The 17,365-nt window shown below is 29.4% G+C and overlaps 2 protein-coding genes across 2 annotated transcripts; one reads left to right on the top strand and one right to left on the bottom strand.

Annotated features, from left to right (window-relative positions):
• Positions 1-8,015: 8,015 nt before the first annotated feature.
• Positions 8,016-8,439, top strand: PHYBLDRAFT_103994 (heat shock factor-type transcription factor; the record flags this gene model as incomplete). The annotated part of the gene is made up of 2 exons (XM_018427805.1): positions 8,016-8,169; positions 8,312-8,439. Coding segments are annotated over 2 exons (282 nt in total), but the record flags the coding sequence as incomplete, so codon positions are not given.
• Positions 8,440-10,217: 1,778 nt separating this feature from the next.
• Positions 10,218-12,575, bottom strand: PHYBLDRAFT_171438 (hypothetical protein; the record flags this gene model as incomplete). Its single annotated transcript, XM_018436598.1, has 5 exons — positions 10,218-10,322; positions 10,489-10,496; positions 11,509-11,589; positions 12,131-12,158; positions 12,489-12,575. 5 exons carry the CDS (start codon positions 12,573-12,575, stop codon positions 10,218-10,220), a joined length of 309 nt encoding a protein of 102 aa, XP_018288732.1.
• Between the last annotated feature and the right edge of the window lie 4,790 nt (positions 12,576-17,365).

Genomic DNA, 17,365 nt, shown 5'->3' with positions numbered 1-17,365 from the left:
CCAAAAGTCTGATGTTATACTGTGAAGTTAATCAATTTTTAATTACATCACTTACGATCTTTAATGAATATTCACATTTCGTAAATGCATATATAAACGTACAAATGGTATTCAGGCAAACTACTCTCATATTCTGGAGGAATTGAGAGCATCCCCAGGCATAGATCTAGTAGAGCTCATAATAAACACTGTCAATCAAGTTTTTTGTTTTGTGATTTTTGGAAGTGCAAATCAAAAATTACATACTCGCTCCAACTATTCATTTAGTCTTATAATTACCCTGCCTACGATTATCCTAGTTAAAGTCTCTTTATATCAACTATCAATTTTCTACCCTCCAAACAAAAACTAAAATTTTCTCTAAGACTTGAAAGCGCTTTTCACGTTCTCTACTCATACAGTAGTGTTGGGTCTAAAGCTTAGTGATGACTGTCAAGTAAAAACTCATTATCAAACTTCTGTTTGTTCTTGCGGATTATTTTCCTTTTCTGAAACACTTGCTCTTGCGCGCATATATCTTTCTTTTTTTTCTAAAATAATAATAAAGGAGTTCATTAACTTATCTGAAAACTCGGGTACTTAAAATTATATATATAACCGATGCTTTCTCGGGAGAAAATAATAAAAAGAAATGAAGCCTTAATTCATTTACAGTGTATCTAACTTCCTCATTGACCCCAAACTTCTCATCTACACCAAACATGATTACTCCCCTTACTTAAACTCATATTAGATTCTTTTTTTTAGGTATTCAAAAGCTTTGAATTATGACCCTATTTAATTGTCTAAGATTGGGCGACTCTCATTTGTATACCAGCAACAACATTTCAGGAAATAGTAGAGTCTGGATAGTAGATTGTTCGTTATCTGTTGTAAGCATAAAAGACAGTAAGATGAAAATAACCCCATTGTTGAATACAAGTGTTAAGGTATATACATATTTTCAAAAGGGAATATCAGTAGAACTAAACAAACCAAAGCATTGTACATATATAATCATCAGCCAATGTCTTTGTGTTTTATATTATATTATATTAATACAATCCAATCCAACAATAAATGGACTTTCTCATCAAAAGACCCGGTTTTACTAAAAGAGAGAGAGAGACAGAGACAGAGAGCTGATTATTACAAATGCAGTTAAATCATGTGTATAGATTCGGCGGATTTTGGTGAAACCAAGATTACAGTCGATGTTGACATGAGTGTCCAATGTGAAAAAAAATTATTAAGAGAGTGAGAAGAAAGGAAAGAGAGAAAAATTCCGGATTGTCTAAACTTAAAGAAAGTACCATAGAAGCTTTATAGATTAGAAAATAAAAATATTGTCAAGTTAAGTATTATTGAACGTTCTCTCATTTGCATCGTATAAGAGACTGAAATCGTCTCTAAACAGCTATAGCTATTAGTCTTTAAAAAATATAGCACTCAATTGTATATCACAATTTATGGATCCAATTTGGCAGAGATTCATAGATAAATGCTGTGAGAAATGGGCTGATTAGCATGTCAGTCAGTTGTTCTAACGAACAAGTAATTATTGGCCATCTAAAAAAATCCCCAATTTTCGATTCCTCCCTATCAAAAAAAAACATGTTTGGTGGGTTTTCAAAAGTATATTCAATGAAGATAGCGGATATTATCAATTTCAATGATATAAAGGCTGTCATACAATAATAGTAGCAGATCATCAAAAACTGAGTTTGCCTCATGTTTGGCAGACAGTATAAAAAAACAGATGCTAAGCAGAACTGATTAATGCCAGAAGAGGTTATTCTCAATATTATTATTTTTTCCTTTTTTTTTTTAAAAATAAAATAAAGAAATAATACATATTTATATGTAATTATACTATTGAAGCTTGGAGGCTTTAGATATTATTATCGATGAGCAAATACATAGTAGATATAGATATGTCTTGACTTCACTCATGAGTTTCTATTAGTCTTAGAAGGATGAAACGTTTTCATTTCCTTCTCTTTTAGGTGTGACTGTTTTAAAAACAGTTTGGATACTTAAAAACCGACAAACTTGCTCTAACTTGAACCGACAAAAAAAAAATCAACAAGTTTGATTGTAACTTTCATGAGCTGTCGAGCATGTATTGGTTCAATATAAATGGTACACAAAAGAAAAGAAAAAAAAGGGTCTATCACAAATCAAGTTTTGAAAAATTTCTCTAGATTTGTTAAAGTCCTGTGTTGGGTACTATACAAACATACAAAAAAGTAAAACATTAAATTTTTTATTTTTATTATTTTTGTTGACTTGCAAGTTCTATTGCGCCTCACCTCCCTTTTTTTTCGCCTGTAAGTGTGTGCAAGTAAGAGTGTGAGAGTTTGAGAGTTTGAGTGGTTGAATGTGTGTAAAAAAATTGATAGATCGTAATCGAGATTCTTCTGTGAGTAATCGAAGATTTGTTACATACACACACACATATACACACGTTATTTTCTGAATAAAGATAATCCTAAAACAAACGATATTTTTAGGAGACTCCTTGAAACTATCCCTTTTATTTTTGTACTTATGATTATGATTATTATGAATATTATCCTTTTTATCCACTTTTCCCTGATCTGAAGTCTTCTCCCCTCTTGTTGGGTTTCTGGGGCCTTGAATCAAAATACCATAAATCCTTGAAAAAAAAAAGAGAGGAAAACAAACAATAATTGCCAACTATTAGACCTGCAAAATTTAACATTTTTAAAAACTGGTAAGAAATCTTCCTCCTCCTCCTCATTTTCATTCCCTTTCTCCTTCTGTTCCTAGACTCAAAAACAAACGCGTCAACATTATGTGCAACTAAAATATGTTTTGATTTAATAGTGTATTAAACTTGTCACATTTAATAATATTAGTATAAAAATAATTTCTTGGCTTTCTTTTTGAAGATATATAATATATATAATATATATATTCAACTAACTCCTTTTGTTTGTGCATATACATTATATGCAAACAATATCACGATGATTGACATTTGACATGAACAAGTAAAATACTTAAACTTGTACAAAACATATGTTTCAAACAAAGTAGTCTATACTCCATAAACTTTTTTTTTTTTTACTCTTTCTTGGAAATAAATATATCTATATGTATTTATTTATTTGTGTATTATCTTGTGTATAATCCCAGTATAATTTGCAGTAATGTTACGGGTCCCTTACTATTAGTCTGGCTATTAGTCTATCTGGAGTGGAATTGTGTGTGTATTATACTTTTAGCTTTCCAAAATGAGCAATTCCGAGGTTCAAAACATAAATATAAATAAATATTAAATATATGTAATGAACCTGTACACCGATATGGATAGAAACACCTGTTGTGTATATATTTTTAATATGTATATGTGCGCGTGTGTGTGTTTATGTACGTATGTATAGATATATACATGCTTTGTTTTCTAATCATAATATCTATAAAGAACCTTGAAGGAGCTTCTTGGATAGGATATTGAAAAATTCATATTGTATGTGTACAAATCTAGCTAAGCTTGTACTACTATTATAGTGTGGACATTTCACAAAAAGACGTATATATATATATATATATATATATATATATCTATTTACCGGTGACTTTATATTGATTTATATAAAATAAAATAAAGTAAAATAGAAAATGTATGTTATTTCTATTTAAAGAAATTTGATACTCCAATACTTCAAAAAAAGTAAGAATGTTTATTATTACACATAAAAATAAAAAATAAAAATAAAGATGCTGAAAACACAAGGCAAGTGATCGGACAAGGAATAAGATGGGTAAAAATTTTTGTACTAGTATGGACTAGAATAGGAGAAGGTTTCCACACTGGTGGGTTTGGACTAGTTGAGCATACCGCTAGAGCCCGGAAATATTATGATATTTTACTGCAATACAATACAATATAATACAATACAGCACAATAAACACACTCCCCTCTCTTTTTCTTTATTTCGTTTTGTAATGTTTGATTTATTGCATAGTTATAAGGCACCCGGTAAAACAATTCCTCAATACATACATTAATGCGTATACAGATCTATCTATCTATATTAGCATATTTAATCTTACATTCAAAAGGAATAATAGAATACTAGAAAAAGATATTTGCCTCAATAATATATTGCCGATCTATTCATTGTAGTTGTTTCACAAGAAAGAAAAGAAAAGAAAAGAAAAGACAGCTCTTCATGTTCGTGCCAATAATATATATATATAACTATGACAACCGCTTGACCGTGTTGCTTGAGAATAATTATTTGTTTGCGTTGATAGGGTAATGATGACTTTTTATTCTTTTTATTGACTTTTGTTGTTGCTTTTCGAAAAGGAATTAAATGTTGTAAAAATAATAATAATTAGAATAAAACTAATATAAATAAATGTTGATTTTTTATTCTGGTACAACAAATATGAGTTTTCTAGAAGAATACTTTTTTATTAGAAACTAATAAAAATAAAAATAAAAATTGTTTTGGAATATTTAGACTCCGCTACATTTATTTTTATTTTAGTTTATTTTTCGGTGTAACTAAGCAACAAATAAATAAATAAATGATAAATACAATAAATATAATAAATATTGTATATTATATACATAAATGTGTGTAACTAGGCAACACACAAGAATAAAAAAATAAGATTTTCCTGGTAATAAATTAAACATTGATAACCATGAAAGCTTTTTTTTTTCGTAGACATTTATATATATATATCTATAAATGTATATATAAAGTTTTTATTTATTCAAGTGAGGTTGTGCGTAATAGCGCGCAAATAAAATACTTGTTGGTAGGGAAAGCGAAAAAGAAAAAGAAAGAACAGGACAGGACAGGGGCTAAACAGATGACCAAGTCAGGATCTAAGAAATTAATATACTCCCCGCAAAGATCTCAAAACAAAATACCTTACTATAATATAGTAAGATATTATGTATATACATCTGTATATTGTCTATATTGTAAGTCAACTATAGTATATTTTATTTCAAAAAAAAAGAGAGAGAGGAAAGGGCAAATACAAGAAACGTCAAGACTTCTTCTAAAAAGACTTGCTGTCAAGAAAGTCAAAATGAAATCAAATAATATACAATAAAATAGAATAAAATAAGATAAGAAGGAGTTGATGTTCTTGTTAAAGCAAGGCAAGGCAAGGCAAGGGAGTTACATATATAGAAATAAAGAAAAGAAAAGAATATAGATTTAATAAATAATAATAAAAGAAGAAAGAATAAAGAACGTGAAAAGAAAAGAAAAAAGGAAAATTATTATGCAAAAACCACAGGCAGATATCTTTCTATTATCTTATTCTTGAACCAAAGAGAAAATGAACAAGATATCCAGGAGACTTTAGTATAATTATTATTATTCTCTCTTCTTAATGAAGTTTTAAGGAGTAAAAAAGAATATAGCAAAGCAAAAAGGATGTGTTAAAAATGAATTACACATCATAAGGTCCCTTGGAAAGGAAATAAGGGTATCTTGATTTGAGCGTGAATCAACAAAGAAAAAAAAGAGAGAAAATAGTGCATTTTATAGTTTCTGGGTTATGTCAAAGGACGGGAAAAATAAATATACTATAGAAGATTTTTATGATTCCATGGCATTTTTTTTTTACTATCTTTCTTTTTGATTACCATTTTACTACTCTTTTTTACTATTTTTTTTTGTATTATATTATAATACATTCGCTTATGATCTTTGGGCAAAGCTATAGAAAGTTATTTTATCAATTATTATAATAAAGTACAGATTGATCAATGAATTTTCAACGAATTAGCACATATATTTTTAATTGATCAATAAATAAGTATATTTGAATAAATCTATTGATTCTACTAGACAACAAAAATCCAAAGGAGATGAATAGAGAGGGGGTGAGAGAGGGGGTGAAAGGGAGGGGGTGGAAGGAGGTGGGGGTTGAACTTTCATATATTTTATTTTTAATAATAATACTAATAATAATAGATATGGATATACAGTAGGGGCTGAATAATGATATTCAAAATAATTTTATATATACATATATTTTTACTTGCCTAATTATTTATTGTTGTTGTTGTTGATAGGCTTTTTATATACAGTAGTAAATCTCTTTATAGTAATGTATTGTGAGTACAAAAATATTACATAAAATACACACACACACACACACAAAATATATATATATATAAATTCAAATGAATTATGGATTCACACAGAAGAAAAGAAGAAACCAAATACATATAAACAGAGATGCAAATAGAGATGCGAATGCAAAAAAATAATATAGGCATTCTCACCGATCAACTTTAACCAGCGCCGCCTTTTTCTTTTTTCCCTTTCTATTCTAGTTCCTTACAGATTCCAGATCGAGTTGTTTTTTCTTTTTAGGTAGCCTCCCAAATTGATATGGAAAACCCGGCTTATTGGCGCAGAGGGTGACATCAGCAATGGTCCCAGGTGTTTTCCACAAATCCAGAAATGTCTCTCTTTCTCTCTCTCCCTCTCTTTCTCTCCCTCTCTCCCTCTCTCTTTCTTTCTTTCTTTTTTTGGTTCCTTCTTATTCTTCTTTTTGCCTTCTTCTATACTCTCATTGCGCAAGGTTCTTTTAGATTGTACGTGGAATGTTTAAAGAAAAACATACAAAAAAACCAGTATTTTCTCGTCTTGACTATATTGATTCCTCATTCGAATGACTCATCTCACCCTGACAACTACCTCTTTTATATATATATATATATATTATATTATTAAAAAAATAAATAAAGAAAGAAAAAAGTAATCCGACAATCAGGAGCTCCATTACTCTTTTGGTTTCATATAGTCCTGGACATCCCCTATCTTCCCAGGCAATCTCAACTAAATTTACACACCAAACACCCTTGCCTGTGCCTGTGCCTGTGCCTGTGCCCGTGTCTGTGCCTGTGCCTGTTTTTTGTGCCTGTGCCTATACACCTCCGCTTCCGCCTCCACCTCCGCCTCCATTATCCACACCCATATACACTTACATCAGCAACGAATACAAGTTATAAATATCAGCGATAACAAAAGTGATATCTTTTTTAGATTATTATTTTTTTCTGTCCACTCGTTTTTCCGGACTTTTTATAATTATCTATAAAAGAAAAGGCGACTATTTAATTTTCAACTCTTTCTTGTCGACTATCAACACAGCCCTCTATAATACAGACAGGCGGTGAAACTACACAGAAAAAGTTCAAGTTCAAAGGTATGTTGATATTTAAGTCATGTTCAAATAATCATAATAGTAATGGAAATATCGAGATTAAGATTAAGAATACATTATTGCTATTATTCTTTATATTTATTCAAATACATAAACGAAAACAAATAAAAAAACGATCCAACAGAGTGCAGTAATAATGAGATTGTTATTTTTTTTTTAAAAAAAAACTTTAATAATAACCATTCCTTTTGGCATATGATATGTTAGCCAAAAACCACCGAGGCTGAAAATCTTCTTTTAATATTCAATATCTCCTCTCCTGATCATGACAATATGACTTCAGATAGAAGAGATAGTTCACGGTCAAGCAGTAGCATCCGTAGTAGTATTAGCGGTACAAGTAATGCAAGTGATAGCGAGGGTCTCGGGTTACGCTTTGCAAAGTAAGCATATTAAAGAAATTGTCTTCAAAAGCTTGTATATATATATATATTGACTTCCAATATCAATTTACATGATTAATGATATATTAATTATTAATTACTATTTATGAACAATGAATTTATTATTATTATTTTTAGATCAAAAAGTATGGAAAACGGAGAGATGTCTGATATGAAGGGTCATAATGTTGCAATCAATTTGTCAAGATCAAACAGCAATGACTACACAATATTGAGTACATCTCCAAACACAAAAACACAGGCTGCGTTTGTCAACAAGGTTTACAAGTATGTCCAATATTTATTTATTTAATAATAATAGTGCTCTTGAATAATCAAATCAAAGCAATTCAAATAATTTGCTTTTTTTTATCTTCTTTTTAACCTAATGATGATAATAATAATAATAATAATAGAATGCTAGAGGACCCAGAGATTCAAGAATTGATTTCATGGTCAAGAAGTGGAGATTTATTCAGTGTCGCAAATCCTACAGTATTCTCAAAGATAGTACTTCCTCAATACTTTAAGCACAACAACTGGCAAAGTTTTGTTCGCCAACTCAATAGTAAGCAATATTACAGTTCATTTAATTTCTTTGGTTATTAATTCTCATGCAACTTCTTTCTTTCTATCTTTCTTTTTATTTCTTTTTTTCCTTTTCCCTTTTTATTTTCTCCTTTCTTCTTCCTTTTGTTCCTTTTCTTTAGTGTATGGATTTCACAAAGTAAATGACATGATACATTCAAACCTTACAAACGAAACACAAACTTGGGAATTCAGACACCCTCATTTCCGAAGGGGAGCGGTCGACGACTTACAGAACATCAAAAGAAAGAGCGCAAAAACCAACACAATGTCACCTGCACGACCACTACGAATTCCAGACAATGCAGATACTGAAGAAGATCCTTATATACCATTGCAGAAACATCTACACACTGTCGAAGATCAGCTGGTTAGCGTAACTAATGCATGCGATATATTGCGCAGTGAAGTTGGAAGTCTGCGGGTCATCCTGTTGAAACAACAAGAAGTAAGAATATTCTTTTTTTCTCTTAATCAAATAATATAAGAAAAAACAACAACAAAAAACAATTCTACACGATTTTGAATTATTAACAAATGACTAGATAATGCAAGACATGCTTGGTGTATTTACAGTATCTCACAATGATCGTAAGTTTCTTTTTTTTTTTAATATATTTTATACTTTATTGTTATTATTACTATCATTTGGTTACTAGACATATACGCATACCCATACGCATACGCATACATATACGCATACATATACATATACATGGAATATAATAAAATTTAATCTAATAAAATGTGTAGATGAACAAACTAAGAAGAGAAAAACATGCCAAACCAATCGTATGTATATACCCGCAAAATCTACCACTGTTTTTTTTTCGTTATCGAATAGCCGAAGATAATGTCAAATATTAACATTTTTCTTTAACTTTGCTGGGTAAAGTAGAGAAACTAAGACATCAAGTAGTCCAACTGAAGGAATACACACGAGTAGCAGGCCAATCAAGTCGACCATCAGATGATTCTAGCTATTTCTCTGTAGAACCTGTTTCGGGAGCTGCATGGCCAACTGTTGCACCTATGCGGCACCCTACATCTGAAAGTGAGGTCAATACGCCAAACCGTCGTTCGAGTGATAACTCCAGTCTGATGTCAGAGACCTCTGTATCTCAATATCGCCCATCAATGGTATCTTGGAAAGCAAACATGAACAACACCAACGCCAGCAATTCCAACAACATCATAATTAACAGTAACACTAACAGCAATAACAGTAATAATATTCCTGATGATGAAATCTCTCGTATGAGATCAATGTCAACACACTCTCCTGCAAAAATGAAGCACGTCAATTACCCAAAAAGTAGAAAACACAGCCATGAATCCATAAACAGCACTTCGCCCTCAGAAAGATCAAAGAATAACAGACCAAACACAAAGCAAATATCTTCTGTAGACTGTCTGACAGAATACAAAGAGAATATCAACATCAACAACATTAACAGCATTAACAGCATTAACAACATTAACAACGTCGGCAATGTCAGCAATGTAATCAACAACAACAGTACTACTAATCTTGCAGGTAAACCCAAAGTGCCATTAATAATCAAATATCTTCTGTTCTTAAATATTTATTTAAACTTCTTTTATTTTGTAGAAGGAAACCCTGTTGTTCAAAATGTGATGGGTTTGGGTAAAAGGTCACGATTATTAAACCCTGAACCATCAGAAGAGAAGATTATATCAGGAAAGTCTATACACCCACAATATCACCCAAAATCACACCCACACATGTATTGGTAAAATAAATAAATAAATAATAAAATAATAAAAAAGATAATTGTTCAAGATCAATTAATAATCGGTAATAATTGTCAATAATAGATCGAGACGAGTGTCAGTACTTAAGGCACAGAGAAACACAAAGGAATACACAAGATCATATTATGTATCTTCAATAACTGAATTGTATAGAACTTGTTATTATTATTTTTATTATTATTTTTTCAAGTACATTTTGCTTTTTATTACTACTTTTTTATTTTTACTTTTTTTTTTTTTACTTTATATTTTTCATGTAATTTTACTACTGTTAGCATACTTTCTTTCATTTGCCTTGAGGTTTTGATACTCATCTAACTTAAGCTCCTTTAACGGTTTCTGTTTCTGTTTTTTTTTCTATATATATGTGTGCAAGAGTAAGAATAATAATAAGACTAAGAATAATCAGACAAAAAGACTGACAGACAAGGAAGCAGGCAGGCAGGCAGGCAGGCAAGAGAGAGAGAGAGAGAGAATGAGAATAAAAGAGAGAAATAAAAAGAAAAGGAAAAAAAATACGTACGTGACTTTCTTTATTATTTTTGTATATTATGTAATATATACATACATTACTACTTGTAGCTTAATCAAAATTAATAAAGTTGTATTGTGGTGAAAGTGTCTATAATTGTATAATGTTTTTTGATATGATTTCTCTCTCTCACATACACCCAAACAAACACCAATATATATATATATGTATATGTATACATAATGAAAATGCCTTAGTTAATTGAACTATGTATTCATCATTATACAATGTTGTATGCTTAGACTAAAAATTGAACCCTAATACCTGGGCTTTTTTTTTTTTTTTTTTTTTTTTAGAAAAAGGTTAAAACCCTGAGCTTTAAATATGAACGATTTTCTTGATTTTCTTTTCCAGTTTTTTGGTTGGGTGGATCATACAAATTGTTAATATAAATTTACTATTTTTAAATAATAAATAATAAAAAAATGTTAAACTAATTCTACGATTTGATTTGTTTCATTTTCATTAGTTTTGTATTTTTTACGAAAAGAAATAAAGGGAAAAAAATCCCGAGAAAATCGCCCGAAAAGAAAAAGAGCATTCAAAGTATTTAGACATGAAAAGCGTAAATTATTTTGCAAGGCAAATGTTTCGATTATAGAGGAGTAAAAAAAAGAACTATGATCGGGAAAAACACACGAAAATTGTAAAAGGGTCCAGGGCTCTCAATTATTACAAAGTTCTTCTTTCCTTCCTTCTTTCTTTGTTTCTTTATTTATTTGTTTATTTGTTTTTTAGCTCCTTTGAAATTCAGAAATTCATTTTAGCTTTGTGCAGAGATTTGTTTTTTTTTCTTTTTTCTTCTATTACTAAAGTTACCTCGCTTTATCGAATGTTTTTTTTTTGGTCTTTTATTTTATGTAAATATTCTTAAGCAATTATTATAGACACAACTTATTTTTTATACGATTTATATGTTGCCTTTAACAAAGAATATTATTTTACTCATTACTTATAGTAGTAAAATCTATGCCTATATTTATATTTTATACACAGTCGGGCTGTTTTTACCCGAGTTTTCAATATTTGAGGGGTTCCTTTCAAGAGCGAGAATTCGGAGAACAGTGTAGAATTTGCTAGTACAGGTCAAATCTATTTAATATCATAGGTTATTGTTTTTATTTGAAAAACCAAAAATTAAAAAATATCGTTTGACGTATAGTAAGAATATTAAGTATCTAATTCCAGAAAAAATTATAAAGAAATTCAAATACTCGCTTTGTTTATATATATATATATATATATATATTACATTCAACAAAATAGATGTCTGTGTTTATGTTTATGTTTCTGCTTCTTTTTGGTGGTAATATTAATGTCACTCTATCAAGCTATATTAAGTTGAAATAAAATTATCGTTGCTGCTGCTGCTGCTGCTGCTGCTGCTGTTGTTGTTGTTATTTTTGCTGGTGGCTATATATCTCTATATTTACGACTATCGATTCTTTGCCTGATATAATAAGATCTGCAATACACAAATCTTCTTTGAAAACATTGGCCTGCAGGCGACTTTTCAATATTTCGCATAAGTCATCTTTTATTAGTATTAATATTGCTACATAAGTCATCTTTTATTAGTATTAATATTGCTACATATCTTTTTTTTTTTCAAAAAGAAAATCACCTAGCTTACATTGCTTTTTTGATCTTAATCCTTTGGTCTATGCCATAATTAGAATTACACTCAGCACAACCAATGTTACCCTTTCAAACTATGGACATTAAATCTACAACAAACTGGGTTATTTTGCATCTATTTATCTATCAATCTATCAATCTATTTATCTATTTATACTATACTATATTATACTATATTTTGGTCTTTTCTTCTTCTTCTTATGGCTCATTAGAAACCGACTAGTAATTTGAACTCTAAAACGAAAAAAAAAAGATATTGAACCATTCTTGTGGGTTCTTTATCCCATTTTAAAAGCGAAAGATCCGAGAGTGTTTTAGATGTGTAATAATTTATTTATTTTTGAAAAAATTACTATCTGTGAAACTTCTTCTTTTCTGATAATATTTCTCTTTGTACTTGTGTAATAAACTAAACACATGACAAAAGTTGTACCGTACATATTTGACTTTCTTTTTTCTTTTCTTTAAAAATAAAATCCATACACAATCACACACATAGGCGCACAGCCCGAGTACATATATATGTGTATATATTGATAATAGCTATTTCTCAAGTTCTCTTACAATCGATATTTTCTTCAACTATTATTGTACAGTTTTTTTCAGCAACCGCACAAAAAATACTATTGATAATCTTATTCTTTGTGAACCTCTTTCAACGCGCAATATTACTCGACACCTAAAGCCGTCTCTTTGTACGATAGAGTTAGTTTTAGGAAAGAACGAATAGAAAGTAATAATAGCTATTGGAGTAACCTAAGCAGACTTTATTTACTATTACTATTATTATTTTTACAACAGAATCGAATATATGCGTATCTTTTATATACAAACATGCTTAAGTTTGCTATTTAGAAGAAAAATAAGAAAAATAAGAAGAAGTACTAAAGAGAAACTTCAACTCGTTTGTGCAAACAGAAATAAACTATCCAGAATTCAAAAAAAAAGAATTCTAAATAATATTTTGATTATCAACATATATATAAGTGTAAGTAAGTATGTAAGTATGTATGTTCGTTCATATAAGCCTAGTAAGCAAATAGTTAAACTGAGCTACCATTTCGGTTTTTTTTTCACTTACAAAGACTGAGATACACACCATTATTATTTTCAATACGCTTGGGTTCTATATTAATATTTCTTATATTTCCTATTATTTATATACATATAAATCAAAGCAATTATTTCAACCTCCTATATCAACGACTCAGCTTAATAATCATCTTGTTTTATTATTATTATTTTTGTTCTTTCACTTTCTACAATTCAGTTTCACCAAAAATATTTGCTGCTTAGTAGATAGATAAACAGCTTAAAAGGTAAACAATTTTTGATGAGCTAAAAAGTTTACTGCCTTGTAAATATTTCACCAAAAAAAACCAAAAAATAAATCTACCTATTTATCAATACTTAATCAAATAAAGAGCGTTTTTAAAAAAAACGCGTAGGTTTGTTATCTCCAAGGCGTGTACATTTTAATAGCTGTATGTTTTACAGAGTACACACGCAGATATATATATATATATGTATACATGGGTGCGTGCAATAAACCAGGTAATCCCAGCTTATATACACAAAATACACAATATATATATATATTTAAAAAAAAAACAGGTAAAGCATAATAATTGTTTGAGAAAAATCGATTTTTTTTATCAAAATACTCTATTTGATCGTAATATTGTATATAAATCTATACTTCTTATATATATATATATATATATATATCTTATTTGAAAACGACATGTACCACGATGCATTTTTCAAAACAAAAAGTATATTTAGCAAGTTTAAAGAAAGAAAATTATTCAATTTTTTTTTCGAGGCACAGTGTGTTGAGTTTTATAGGTAAAAATCACAAGCATAAATAGTCGTCCTTTTCTTTTACAGTACCAATACTTTTATTTGTACTTCTCTCTTTTAAATATTTATTATACATATTCTTTAAAATAATATAATGGAAAGTAGTTAACAACAATTAACAATTAAATACCGTAAACTTCTTTTTACTCAATTTTTCTTTCTGTATTTTTTTGGTCAGGTAAGAAAGAGACACTGAAAAGGAGAATAATAAGGTAAAGCAAAGTGAGAAAAAAAGATAGTTGGAAGGCTAGGGGAGGGATAGGTTAGTAAATCAGAAACCAGTTCAATTATGGTTTTCAAAGAAATATTTACAAGAGGAATATTTCAACAAACTATAAAAATAAGGTTGACTTTATAATAGTTAAATACTGGCTCCTTGGTATGACAATGTTACCGTAGGACTAAAAGAAAGAGCCCGTGGCTTTTATTCTTTTATTTATATATATATATATATTATTTATTATTTATTTTTATGCCTGTAACTAATATGCTTATATTAAAGCTCACAATAAAATTACCGAGAAAAAAAACAAAGCGTAGATAAACTAATACAGAATCGTATATATAATGACATACTAAAATAAAAGCAAGAACAAGAAGAGGAAAGGAGGGTACATATATATTTGTAGAATAAATGTCTAAAATAATCAATCTTTTTTTAGAAAAAAAGTCATGGTTTGAATTTTGTGTGTGAAATGAAAAAAAGTAACACCTAATAATTGCTGGTAAAACAAATGAAGGACCCACGGCAACGTGAAGACTGTTTGGATCGAAAGAGTAAAAATAAAAAGGCAAGGTTGTGCAAGTGAGGCAATAAAGAGAACTCAGATATTTGAGTGAAAAAGATTGACAAGCCTGTACATGTGTTTAGTTTTGGACAGAACAAAATGAAACAAAACAGACAAAATGATAAAAATAATCAAGAAAAGTAAATAATTAGACGATGATCGAGTTTATTTCTATTTTGAAGAAATAATATATATAGAAGCACCTCAAATTGTAATATTTGGCGAGTGGTACAAATGGAACATGGATCAAGGTGTTCACCAGATATATACCCTATTTTTTTTATTTATTTTTTGAAAGTAATGTCGTGCCAATATGCCACATTCAATAGATTATATCTTATAAATTCCCGGATTTTTCAATCTTATTTTTATAAAATAGTGTAAAGAAGGAGAAGAAGAAAAGTCTGATATCTATAGTCACTTAATGAGTTCATAATAAACGTATATATATTGTACCGATCAAAACAAAGTTAATATATCTACTGTATATAAAGAGTCAAAAAACACAAAGAAAAAATATTTAATCATACACATACACACAAAGACCAGAAACTATTAAATCAAATAATCTAGTATATGCATATATGTATTAAATAGATGTCGCCTAAAGGCTAGTTGGCTTATCGAAAAAAAAAATCAGTTAATTTATACAGTAACTCAATCAAAAGACGAGTCTTTTGGTCAATAATTTTGGTACCAAATCATAAATTATCTCTGTCCTTTTTCTTGTAAGCTCACTCCAGAATATGTATTAGTATAATGCACCAAAACAAAATAATAACTCGTTTTTATATAAGTTACTGTGCTCTTAATTAGCCGGTTATATAGATTACTTTTTGATAATATCAATACCCCCTCTTTTTGTCAATGTCAGCCAAAACAAAAAGTTTCTAAGCGCACTAAAATATCCAAGTTAAACTCTTCAACCGTTAGCATTTATCTTTGGAATATTGCCATTAATAGCTATTAATTCCCCTTTTAGTGCAAACTATTTCTCGAGAAAAGTTTTGAAAAAAAGAGAGGGATCCGTTAAACTTCAAAGACAAGTTTATTAAACTCTAAAGATCGGTCAATACTATCCAGTAAGAACTGTGATAGTACCTATTTCTAGCAATAAAAAGACTTTAAAAGAAGTCAAAGAAGCAAATTGTAGAATATATTGTTGACTTTAATCTGAAGCTGTCAACCTTACACATACAAATATAATTGAAATACATAATAGGTCCCCATTAACCTTATCAATTCAATTCGGGTCTTTTTTTTTTTTTTGCTGTATCCAAACCTTCTATAGTGACAGTCACGAAAGCAATATGTTTTTTTAAAAGGCAGAGGATAAAAGGAAGTAAAGGAATTTTCTTTGTAGTGGAGCTGGTGAAATTATATCAGGTTTTTTAGCACTGAAATTTGTTGTTAGTTAGTTTTCTTATTACACGAAAGAGAAGAAACACAGCAGGATAGACATAGTATATATGCCTTTTCAAACTCTTCTATATCTCTTTCTTTTTATTTGACAGTATTAATGGTTTTGTATTTATTGAGATAATAACGAAAATCAAGAATATGTTGGTCTACCCAATGAATATAACTAAAAAACTCAAAATATGCTCAGGAAATTTTACTACATAGTAAGAAAAATCAGTATTGATAGCAGAGCATGTTTCTCGTTTGAACGCAGTGTAAAATGTCATATATGGGTCTTGTGTTCATAATTATAAATCGGTGTCATATCATAGCAAATACTATACTACAAAGATAAAACCTTGGTTGAAAGTATAGCAAATAAAAAGCTATTTATTTTGCATTTATTGTTAATAAAGTACAGATATTCTACTATTAAAAAAAGTCTTTACCAACTGTGCCATGTTTTATTCTGCTTTAAATAAAAGAGGTACCGGTTTATGGAGCAAACAAAACATCAAAAAATGGCACAGGGTAATAAAATAAAAAACGGTTCTCACAGGCAGTGCTGATAGTAATAAAAAAAATCTATATTTGGGCATCAGAAATATTTTATACCTGCTTTTTAGCACGGATGTTTTTTTTTTTTTTTTTTTTTTTGGGGTTTGAAACATATTTGGTACGGACAGACTAAAAAGTTAAAAAAAAAAGTTCAAGCAACCCTGACTGACTAAAATTCTTCCATTGCCATTTGGATTGAAAAAAAAAACATGTTTTTGCTAAAAAAAATATTCTATAAAATGCAAGGCCTAGGAAACCCTTCAATAAAAAATTTTCCCATAATGAAAAAAATGTTACAATGAGCACAATATTATTTAATACCCTTTTAAACTGTTTTTTGAACTTTTTACCCGGTACACATCAATTGTTTCTTTTCCAAAAAAAAAATACTTTTAAAAACAAAAAATTATTCGGCTATCGATAGCAGTTTTTCCCTACATAGAAAAATTCCGGGAGCCCCTCTAGAGTCAGCTTAGGAAATATCACTTTGAGCTCAACTCGAAGCCAATACCGACGGCTAAAAAAGTTTTGATCAATTATGCCAAGCTAACAAAAGTCACGCTCGATTGACTGACCCAATTTGAATGGGATTCCTTAAAGCAAAAAAAACTTTAATAATC

Source organism: Phycomyces blakesleeanus (genome assembly GCF_001638985.1).
Source record: "Phycomyces blakesleeanus NRRL 1555(-) unplaced genomic scaffold PHYBLscaffold_18, whole genome shotgun sequence".
Taxonomy (NCBI): Eukaryota; Fungi; Mucoromycota; class Mucoromycetes; order Mucorales; family Phycomycetaceae; genus Phycomyces; species Phycomyces blakesleeanus.
Note: the sequence above shows the minus strand (reverse complement) of the source record. Positions and strands in the feature narration are given on the sequence as shown.